This window comes from Juglans regia, chromosome 6 (assembly GCF_001411555.2).
Source record: "Juglans regia cultivar Chandler chromosome 6, Walnut 2.0, whole genome shotgun sequence".
Taxonomy (NCBI): domain Eukaryota; kingdom Viridiplantae; phylum Streptophyta; class Magnoliopsida; order Fagales; family Juglandaceae; genus Juglans; species Juglans regia.
In genome coordinates, this window is record NC_049906.1 from 8,092,074 (window position 1) to 8,104,497 (window position 12,424).

The 12,424-nt window shown below is 38.3% G+C and overlaps 1 protein-coding gene across 1 annotated transcript; it reads right to left on the reverse strand.

Moving 5' to 3' along the window:
• Positions 1–9,558: 9,558 nt before the first annotated feature.
• On the reverse strand, positions 9,559–10,992 carry LOC108984577. Its single transcript, XM_018956583.1, has one exon. It carries the CDS (start codon positions 10,990–10,992, stop codon positions 9,559–9,561), a length of 1,434 nt encoding a protein of 477 aa, XP_018812128.1.
• Positions 10,993–12,424: the final 1,432 nt, after the last annotated feature.

Here is a 12,424-nt window from a genome sequence, read left to right on the forward strand (position 1 = left end):
CCTTTATGGTGAACATTTCAATAATAAATTTGTAATTTAGTTATAATGAGCATACATATAAGTTCCCCATAGTTCTTGTAAATAAATTTTATTAAGATGACCTATAGGGTTAGTATGCACAAAGTAGAGAGATATATAAGTTCAAAAATTTATTTTGTGAAAACGCGTGCTTAAAAATTTGACATATTAGGCATGCACTTCCCAAAAACAATTAGAAACAAAGCAGAAAAAATAATGTACTTTAAATTAAAAAACAAAAAGTGAGTAAGTATAATATGCATGTCTTAGGCTAATAAACAAAAATGGAATGCAAGAACATGCAAGTGGTCCTATCGCTTAATGTCACACACACATTCATCTAAAGACTTTAGGAAAACCTCATACGAACTTTTCAATAAGCATAGTTTTCCTCATCAAAGTGTGATGGAACATATAATGACAACGACATGATCGACAGGGGAATGGATCACACTCGAATGAGTGAACCATACTCTGATGTCAATTGAAATTACTCAAGTACCCCTGTATCGCAGTAGAAATATCTACCAATTCACTCAACAAATTGGTTAGTCGTCAAGCATGCTATCAATTTATTAATTAAGCAATAATATAAAATAAACAAAGTGCGTAACACCAATTTTGGTTACAAAGGAAAATCTTTTAAAGAACTCTTTGAAGGTAAAACCCTACGAAACAGTCAAATCTTAAAAATTTAATTTTATTATTTGACAATCAATTACAAGTAAAACTTAATTACAAAATCTTTGTCAATTGATACTCTTATTTAACCAGACAAATGACCAATTTGTCTTCTGCCGCAGTAGTAGCCAATACCTTTGATGATCTTCAAACATTGACTTTTCTCCTGGAACTCCAATGACTGAACTCGATCACGACAACTTCTACACGAAGTATGCACGCACTAAACAAGAGAGATAAAATACTAGAAAATTTTCTCACACTCAAGTGCCACTCTCTGAGAGAAACAGTATGAAAATTCTCCAAGAAATTTTCTCACCAAAATATGTACTGGAAAGTGCTCTAGAAAATATGCAGATCTGAATCTCTACCAATCGTAACCATTATGATCCCTTTAAATAAACAATCTGAAATCAAGTTTAGTTTCAGTAGGACTCTGCTAACGGTAGTGAAGTCGTCTCCGGACGGAATGCTGACATTTCGCGATAACTTTTCACTGCAGTAAAATATTTCTTGGGACTCAATTTTGCTGAATATGATTTATCTAAACAATCTCTAATACCTCATAGATAAACTTAATATTGTTATAGATAAAGTCAATAAATAATTTACATTCATCCAAAATTACCAACTTAATGATAGGATAAACTCCATCATTTTAGTCACCTAATCCTATCCAAACTTATCAACACCTAGTCCAAGCCAAACGTTTACCTGTACAAAAGAAATGAAACTTCCAAACATTGAACAGAAAATGAATAATAAATCTTGCACCCCAATAATCAACAACAAACCTTAATCTTTCGAAAAAATATATATATATTTTTTTAAAGAAACAGAAAATAATTTACTATAAAAGAATTTATAATAAAAGTCGAAAAAAAAAGTAAGTTGAAGGAAGTGAATCACCACCGGTGGCCATGTTTTTGAAGTGTTTTGTAATTAACAAGTGCATAATTTAAGTAAACTCATACAATACCAATCATTATGTTATTATTTATATTATCATATATAGATAGAATTTGAAGAAGACCTAATTTTTTCTTATAAATTCTCAATATATGAAAACATAACATATTAAAAAAAAAAATTGGGGGCCCTAATTCCCCTTAGATTTGTCCATTTTTCCAAGTTTCCATTCCCTCCTACTTAAACATACAAACAAAAGAATTAATTGTATGATATTCCATAAAAAAAATCTTTTCTTTTCATCATTCGCTTTGCCCCTTTCAAATCAATTAGACTATGTATAAAACTGTTTGTCCGGGTTTTGGCCCGGGAACCTGGGTATACCCGGACCAGAACCCGAGTTTCGAACCTGCGTTAGAACCCGAACTGAGTTGGCCCGAGTCATACCTTATTTAATAAAATTTTATTTAATGAAATGGTTTTTATTTTTTTTTTCATAAAAAAAGGAAATACCTCATTTTTATTTTTGGGAGCCTTACATAAGGTGGGGGCCTTAGGCAATGGCCTAAATGGCCTTACCATTGAGCCGACCTTGATTGGGATTGAGAAAATCAGAAACTAGCAATAACTTTGCTAATACATGAATTTGAATTGGTAAACAAGGAAGACATTATTGCTTTTGCAATCTTTTTACCAGGAAGGGGCAATGACTTCATTTTCTAACCTGTACAAACTTGCAACCATCTCTCTCAATACTGAGGAAAGTAGAAGAAAAAGTTGGATAGGTGCAATGAAGCAATGATAAAAAGACACATTAATTCTTCCTAATATACCAAAAGCCATCAACCATTGACCAGTGATGCAGAATCACCAAAATCTGATGAAAGATGCCAAAGGTTTCGCAGACTCCGAGAGGAAAAAACAAAACACAAGAAAAAAAGCAAAATATGCCGAGGGGAGAAATGGGTCATCTTTATTCCATAGAGCTTTTCAAAGTTCCATCAGTATAAGTATTAACAAAGGGGAAAGGAACTACAGTACGAAAATAAAAAAGAAAATCTCAATAAATTTTTGTACCAAATGGCAAATAGACTTCACCTAGTTGGTTGAACCCTAACCTCACACACCACAAGTACAACCAACCCTCTTTCTCTTCCCCTCAGATGATCTGTGGGATTTTGTTGTGTTAACTCTCACTAGACATAACCTCTGTTATGTTAAGGACCATTAGTCTACACCTTTAAGAGTCCTACTTCGTTCTTTACAAGTGAATTAAGAGTGATGGAAGATGGAAATAAGACCATCACCATTCCAAGTAAAACTCTGCTTCCTGCTACTTCAAAAATCCTAAAACTCTAATTTTTAATATATGTTGATCATACAAATAAAAGACTTGGCTGATTATGCAAGAAGAAATCACTTACTGTAGATGTTTTTCACCATGAAGGGGAAGAGAGACTCACAACAGTCTCTGTTGAAGATGAAGCTAGATGATCATCCAAAAAAATATTAAAAATTGATTTAGATAGATAATAAACTGAGTTAGATAGATATTAAAAAAATATTTCAAGTTTCAAACTTACCTTCAAGGTCCATTGACTGTACGTATTCTTCCAACTCTTGGATGTCGACAAGTTTGGTCCTTAACCAGTTTTGGGTGCAGATGAGGGATTCGACAATTTCTGGAGACAATAAACTCCTAAAAGGATCCAATATGCATCCTTCAGTACTAAATGTAGATTCCGAGGCAACAGTAAAAATGGGGGTGGCTAACACATCACGTGCTACCTCAGCAAGGACAAGAGAATTGGAGGCATTAACTCTCCACCAATCTAAGATATCAAAACTGAGTGAGTCATTTACACACACATCAGACAAATACCTCTCTAGCTTCAATTTAAACTCCATAACATCCCACTCCTCAAGGAATTTAGTGAACATGATCTTAAATTTAGTCGAAGGCGGTGTTGGCTCATTAGAACTCCCCCCCACTAGTAGTATTTGGCATTCCCTTAAGCCACATTAGAACTCCCTCTACTAGCCACAAGAAATGTGTTATACTACTCGATCAAACGGCCTAAAATGAGTTTAACCTTATCCTCTATCTTATCCGCCAACTCATACCCTTTGCACTTTTGCAACCAAAACTTCATTGCCATCATTTTGTATCATGGATCAAGTACAAAGCAACATATATCATCAAGTTGAACCTATTAGTGCTACCCCAATACTTGTCATATTTAAGCCCATAGTACTAGTGATAATATCACTACTCAAGCACATATCATTTAATGGATCTTCAATTGTGCAAAGTTGTTCAAAATATACATTAGTCATCACATAAAAAGAACAAAAAATGTTCAATGTAACATCATAAAAAATTTTCAGCAACTCTACAAAAATCCGTGCATTTTTCAAATTATCACTAGTGGGGTTCACAAATTGTTCATCCACAAAAACATATTGTTCAAATGCTTGTTTATGTTTTTCAGCAGTACTTAAGATCAAATATGTGGAGTTGCATCTAGTAGAAACATTCAAGCAAATCATTCTCCCACTGATCTTTTCCTTTGCCGCACAAGTCTTGAACTTGGCAAATCTTGATGGCGAAGATTTCTCATACCTGACGGTATCCATAATCTTTGTTACAAATTCATAAACATCATTCAAGTTGTCTATAACAATCAGATTCAATATATGGGCAGCACACCGCATGTGAAGCAATTCACCACCCAATATAGTTTGTGTGAATGATCCTTACAAAACTAAGAAAACGGATGCGCGTTGCTAATGCGCAACAGCTTTCGCGCCTTTACTTGTTCGTTAGCGCTTTAGTTTTCTTGCTAGCAAAGCGAAATTTGTTTCCAACTGACCCCTTGAATGAACAACCCATAAGTGGCAGGCCGTATGAATGGAAAGTACAAGAACTGATATTATACATATCTTTGGTGTTATATATATATATATATATATATATATATATATATACACACATATACATTACATTGAAATTAAGTTTTAGGATTGGCTTGGTCGTCAAGGCTCACCATTAATTGTTGTTTATTGATAGTCTTAATTTGTTGAGCCAAAGGATTGGATTTGAGACAAGTTTATTGAGGATTTATTTGTTCGCGGCTAGCCACAGAAGACTCATCGCCCATTGATATCCAAATTCTTGTAGAAAATTCTATTGCCATATGGGTGAAAATTATACTCATGAACACAGGCCACTGATCTTATATGGCTTTTCTAAGATTTTTTTGGTCCCTCCTTTTGTTGTCATTTAACCCCTTAAAATGTTCTAGTTCGATGCATCACAGAAAGCACGTCCTAGTAATGATGCCTATTAGGTTACTGTTGAGATGACACAATAGAAAAGAAACACTAGTATTCACGTAGCTATATATATATATATATATATATATATATATATGATATATTCATTTTAGTTTATTATTGTCAAGGATCATATCGAAGACAATGCTGACTAAGTATTGATTTAACTAGCTTGATAGATGGGTGGCCAAGTCGAGAGTGCCAAAGAGGAACTGAAAGAGAACTCCCTCTGAGTTCGTACCATATTTGCTTTCTGGTCTCGGCAGTGACTATGATGCTCTTGTATCATCAGTCACTACCCATATTGAACCTATATTACCTGAAGAATTACTTGGGCATCTCTTGGCTCACAAAGCTCACATGCTTCACCACTCAGACACTCAGTTCTTTCACAGTGAAACTTCAACCAACTTCACTGTGAAATCTCAATCTGCCCAACGTGGCCGAGGATCTCGAGGGGGTAGAAATAATTATCGTGGCAAAGGAAGTGATCGTTCCAACTCTTAGCATGGACAAGGTAACAATGGGAGTAACTTTTCTGCTTCCACTAACAGTTCTATGATTTGTCAGGTGTGCAATCGCCACGGTCACTCTGCAATAAGTTGTTTCCATCATTTCAATCAGGCCTATACAGTCTCACAACCATCTCAAGCTCATTTCTCATCCAGTTACTCTCCTGACACCAACTGGTACCTGGATATTGCGGCCACAAATCACATTACTAGTGATTTAGCAAACTTGAATATGCATGCTTCTGAGTATCATGGTGATGAACAGCTCCGTGTTGGTGATGGATCACCCATACCCATATCTCACACTACTTTTGTCTCTCTCCTTTTTCCTAATTCTATATTTCTTTTCAATAAAATTCTCTCTGTCCCTTCATTTCAGAAAAATTTAATTTCAGTATGGCAACTTTGTATTGATAACAACGTCTCATTTGAATTCTTTTCTGATTCCTTTTTCATCAAGGACTGCATCTCGGGGACAATCCTCCTTCAAGGGACAACAAATAATGGACTCTACTCCTTCTTTCCGTCCACGCCTTCATCAGCTCAAGCGAGTTCTCTTTCAGTTCCTCTTTGGCACTCTCGACTTGGCGACCCATCTATGAAGCTAGTTAAATTAATACTTAGTCAGCATCATCTTCAATATGATCCTTCTCTGTTATTTGTGTTTTGTGATGCATGTGCAATGAGAAAATTCCATAGAGTCCCAGCTCACTCATGGACAAACCAATCCATAGCTCCATTTCATCTTATTTTTTCAGGCTTATGGGTCCCTTACCACATGTATCTCATGATGAATTTAAGTTTTATATTAGCTTTGTTGATGACTTTTCTTGATATATGTGGCTATTTCCTCTTAAAACTAAGTCTCAAGCTTTTGATACATTTGTTAAATTCAAAGCTCACGTTGAACTTCAATTCAATACCAAAATCAAACAATTCCAATCGGATTGGGCGGGGTGAGTTTAGACCATGCTCTGATTATCTAGCATCTTGTGGAATAAAACATCGTGTTACATGCCCATATACCCGCACTCAAAATGGTATCGTTGAAAGAAAACATCGTCATATAGTTGATACCGGGTTGGCCCTTCTAGCCCATGCCTCACTACCGCTCACGTTTTGGAATTATGCCTTCATTCATGCCGTGTATTTAATTAATCTCTTACCCTCCCCTTCTCTCAAAAATTTCTCTCCCCACTTACTTCTATATAATAAGAAACCTGATTACACTGGTTTACGTGGATTTGGTGCTGAATGTTGGCCTTTAATCTCATCATATAATCCAAATAAATTCCCTTATAGATCTGTTTCATGTGTTTTTCTTGGACTTAGCCCTTGCCACAAAGGTTTTCTTTGTTACAACATTCATTTGGGCCGGATATACATTTCAAAAGATGTTAAGTTTAATGAATCTAAGTTACCCTTTGCCCATCATCCAAAGCTCAAGCCTGCCTCACCACCCACCCATGTGGCCTTACCCATTTTTACCAAACCCATTCAATCATTGTCTCCTCCTACATCTATTTTGGGCTCGCCACCATCTTCTCCCTCGTCACCTTCTCCTTCTCCATCTCCATTACCAACATCACCGAGTTCTTCTCCGCCTAATCCTCCTTTGCATGCACATCCAATGTTGACTAGATCAAGCACCAACACATCCCGCCCCCGACAGTTCACAGATGGCACTATCAAATGGCCTTTCCCTATGCCCATGTCTCTGCCATAAACTCTGTCCCTGAAACTCCCTCCTGTTTTACAGTTGCCCAGAAATACCTAGAGTGGCACGAAGCAATGGCAAATGAATTCAACGCACTTCTGGCAAATCAAACGTGGTCTCTCATTCCTGCATCTCATGCCACCAACATTGTGACCTGCAAGTGGGTATTTCGAACCAAACGGTTTGTTGACGGCTCCATTGAGCAAAGAAAAGCTCGCCTCGTCGCCAAAGTTTATCTTCGACAGCTCAGCATCGACTTTGAAGAAACCTTCAGCCTAGTAGTCAACGCCACAACAGTTCGCCTGGTCCTTGCTTTGGCCGTTTCAAAACATTGGCCTATATGGCAATTCGACGTGCAAAATGCATTTTTGCATGGCCCGCTCAATGAAACCGTCTTCATGTCCCAGTCGCCTGGATTTTCTAATCCTCAATTTTCATCTCATGTATGCAGGTTACATAAAGCCATTTATGACCTTCGTCAGTCCCCACAGGCTTGGTATTCTCAGTTGAGTGGTCGTCTTGTGGACCTCGGTTTTAAAATCTCTGCAGCAGATCTTTCATTGTTCTTCCATGTGGCTGGCTCTTTTACTCTATTTGTCTTGGTCTATGTAGATGATCTCTTGATCACGGGATCCTCCACTCAGTGCATATCCGATCTTGTTGCTACACTACGAAGCGACTTTCCAATCACTTACCTCGGCAACTTGAAATTTTTTCTAGGCATCAAAGCAACATTTAACTCTCAAGGATTACTTCTCACTCAGCAAAAGTATATCAATGATTTGCTTTACAAGACGAACATGCACTTAGCTAAACTTGGGAAATCGCCTATGGCCACCTCTGACAAGCTAAGTGCATTCACAGACAATTTGTGCCAAGACCCCACATTATACCGAAGCACTGTTGCCTCGTTGCAGTACCTATCTTTCACACAGCCAGATCTCACATTCGTTGTTAGCAAGGTATGCCAATTCATGCATGCTCCTCGCATCCCTCACTGGACAGCAGTTAAGCATATCCTACGATACCTTAAACACACGTCCACTCTTGGCCTTCAGCTCTCTCCTTCCTCACTTTTCAACATCACTGCATTTTCGAATGCCGATTGGGCAGGGTGCCCCGACGAGAGACGTTCTACCAGTGGGTTTTACATCTTCCTCGGCAACAATTTGATCAGTTGGTCTTCAAAGAAACAACCTACTATCGCCAGGTCTTCCACGGAGGCAGAATTTAAAGCAGTTGCAAACACTACTGCAGAAGTTATCTGGTTGCAACATCTATGCAGAGACATTGACTTGCAGCTCACTAGTGCTCCTTTACTCTATTGTGACAATTTGGGTGCCACTTACCTCTCATCCAACCCGGTATTTCATGCACGAACAAAGCACGTCGAAATTGACTTCCATTTTGTTAGAGATCGGGTCCTCAACAAGTCCTTGAAAGTGGCTTTTATTTTTGGCAAGGATCAACTTGCTGAGATACTTACCAAACCTCTCTCAGCAGTACGCTTCCAGCAGCTATCTTCAAGTCTTTGTATACACCATCTGCAGCTTGACTTGAGGGGGAATGTCAAGGTTAAAACAGTCACTGCACCAAATACCAGCTCACTACCATAGAAGCTCCAGACCTGCAGTACGGCCATGAAAACACGTCCATTATGCCGCACCTTTGTAACAAACTTTTGTAACAAATCTCACCTTTCCCAGACTAGAATATTCTAGACTCTGTACAAAGCCGTAAAGCATAACGCCTATAAAAGGCATTGTTTGTAACACTAAAGAGTAAGAAATATGCAAGCAGTTTTTCTTCAACTATTACAAATAATCCTGGATTAGTACCATTAATGTCACTCCCATAACCATTTAGAAATAGAAGGGCTACCTCGAAAAAAAAACTCATAAAGAAGTAAAAACAAAGCTGATAAACATTGATTAAACTACTTGCCCACAATCAATTTTGCAGGGCCAAAATTAGTAGTGAATACAAATTGATCAGCAAGGCCAAGATGGGCCATCAACAACCAAACAAGATTAATAAGCTGTCCACCTCTACTTACTTGCTCAGTATGGGCATCTGGTTTGCAATGATTTGATGCGTATGCCAACATTTCCACCCACACTTTGCTGATTACCTCCCATTTCTTCTCCAATTTTTGAAGCTCTTTGGCTGGCATGCATGCATCAAACAATACAGACTTGCTTTTATCTCCCTTTACATGAATAGGTTTAATCACTGTATTCACACCAAAGAGGTTATCACGAGCATCCTTTTCCTGCTTTGGTCCTAGTCCCATATTTCTGAAGAATCTTTTAGCGTCAGCACATGTATCTCTAAATCTAATTTGCCCAATACCTGTCACAGCAGACATCATGGTAGGTTTCATCACTAGAAGATATAGCATGTAATCTGAAAGGAGCTTACTGAATCCACGATGTATATCAGGTTGAGGTTTTGTCTCGTGATCGACGTCTCTTCCATAGCAGAGTTCAGTGGCAATGTGCCAAAGCAGAAGGCTCTCATCAGTGGCAATTTGGGAAGTTGCTTGAGGCAGTATGTTATCAAATTAAATCCTGCCCCGGATTCAGTCCACCTGCGAAGTAATACTGATGTAGCTCTCTTTGAAAACTTGTTGCCAGCGTCATCCTCGCATTCAGACCACCTTGAACTTCTAATTTTGAGCAATCTCCTGAAGATGGTCCTGAGTACACTTGGATTTGTATTTGGCTTCATTTCGAGATAAGCTGTTGTCCAATCCGAGAAAATGAGCTTGAAGAGTGCTATTATCTCTAGGCTCAATGAAACGACCAGCAGGGTGTAGGTGATTCTAATATCGAACTTATCCAAGCCTTGCTTGCAGTCTAAAATAAAGAACGCTAGGGACACCCAAACTGAAAGAAAGGTCAGGAGGCGGAAAAAGTATCCTTTGAGATTATGCAGTACAAATACCTTGGTAAAGAGAATTTCGTAGATGAAATTGAGTTCAACCTCCAACACTTTAAGCGCATCTTCAGCACTTCTCATACAAAAATATAACATGCTCTCCTGTCGATCATGCTGGCTAATTAGCTCAACAACGAGCCCCTTGAAGATTTTCAAGAAGTGTTCATGAGCATATTTCACCACCTCAAAGTCCTCTAATCCCTTCTTCTCGCTCGGTCGAGGACAATAATTGAAGACGGCCTTTGATTCTGTAATAACAGCATCTATTGTTTGTGACATTGTTGTAGGAAGTCCGGCTGCTTTCTTTGAAGAGAATGCCTTCATGAGCTTCGCGTAGTTTGGTCCAGGATCTGGTTCCGTAAGCATGGTTTCTTGGAATGTACGCCAGCTTGCAAGATACAAAGAATGTGTCCGTTCAGCATATTTGATGATTCCTGCGAAGAAAATAAGGGAAGTTGGGAGCCATAGCTTGCTTTGCGGTAGTGTTTGGAGGAAGACATACAACGTGGCGACAACTTGGGATATTAAGGTAAGAAGGTGCCTTAGCCAGAGCTCGTTTTCCTCAAAAGCAGTTATGGTGTCCGGGCCACCATGATGTAACAACAGAAACGAAGCCCAAAATGCAAAGAGGTCACTATTTTCACCATGCTTAGAACTTTGGCCGCTGGTGATGAGCCCGAGAGCAAAGCTAGTTGCCCATTCAGCGAGAAAGTACGATGACCAGACTAGCAGAATGACCAACCTATTTCCTGTGCGTTTTCTCATGGGAGCACCCAAAAATAGAAAGATTTGTAATAAAAGGCTGATGAGAATTACTCCTCTGATATTCCATATCTCCCATGTCTTCCTGAGCCTTCCCGGAATGACCTCTACGGCCATATCCTCCTTTTGGATTAAAGAATTGAACAAAATGAATGCAAGGTATTGTCGCGATTCTTCTTTCTACTAGACAACTTTTAACTCCAAGTATAAAGTTTTCTTTCTTCGAGACAGCCTTGAAAAGAAAAAGGGAGTTGCAGCTACTAGTTAGAAACATATTTGAAATCTCGTGGAAGGAAGGTTTATTCAAATGAAAAAGAATGAAAAATGATTTTTTTTTTTAAAAAAAAAAAATAAAGAACATAGATATGAAGATTTTTTTTCTTGCTCATGGATCAAAACTCGTTTGATCATGTCTTGTTCGAATTGCAATGTGTAGAATAAATTATAGACATGCATATGTACACGTAGTACTTTTAAATGTGATGGTGGTTCATTTTATATATATCTCTTGCCTAGTTTATAGCCTAAAATCACGCCAAAAACTTAAAAAGATTAATTTATTATTATCAAATTAATATCATCAGGGAGTTTGAGAAAGGAAGCGAACGTATTTTTTTTGCTCATTCTAAACCATGGGTGAGATTCACTTGCGCCCATGATCTGTTGCTAGCTATTTCTTTACGATACCGCTTCTCCTAATAGGGATCAATATGAAGAAAAAGTGACTATCTCCATCGATCAGCCACTCCATGATGAAATTGCGTGCATGCATAGTTGCACTAGGCAACTAAAGATCTACCCCTTCTTCTTGTTGTAATATAGAAAGTTCTTCAATTGCTTATAAAGCATTTAGGTAGAATGAAGCGTTTTATAGTTTACAGAGATATTGAAGGAATAAACATGGTAGTGTAGTGGAAGGGATATTTAGGGCCCCGGAGGGATAAGCCCATGTGTTGGAGGGCCCAAGTCTAAGGCTTCAAGAATCGGGACTAGTCTGCAAGCCCAAGAATTGAACCTATGGACATGCGTTGGATAACATAGTGAATAGATAACACCTTTGTTTGATCAGGAAGGTTATCTTGCCACGAGGGTTATCCAAGATAGATTTGTGTCAAGATCTACATACAAATGTCTCTATTTCTTTAAGGTTCTACAAAAGATATACCCGGAATGAAGAATGCAATCGGGCTTTCCAAGAGTTGAAGCAATACTTATCCAACCCACCTTTGTTAAAGCAGCCCAATCAGGGGACACCTTGTACATATATCTGGCGGTATCCGCCCATGCCGTCTCCGTGGTCCTTGTCAAAGAGAAGAAAGCAATATAGGCGCCAGTATATTTACACAAGCCAGGCATTGAGAGGCACTGAGACCAGATACACGCGAATGGAAATGTTGGCATTCATGCTAGTAACAGTCGCAAGGAGATTGCGGCCATATTTCCAAGCTCACTCCATGAAAATATTATCGGAACACCCCCTTGATAGAATACTGCAAAAACCAAACAACTCAGGAAGATTGGTCGCATGGTCAATGGAACTCAGCGAATT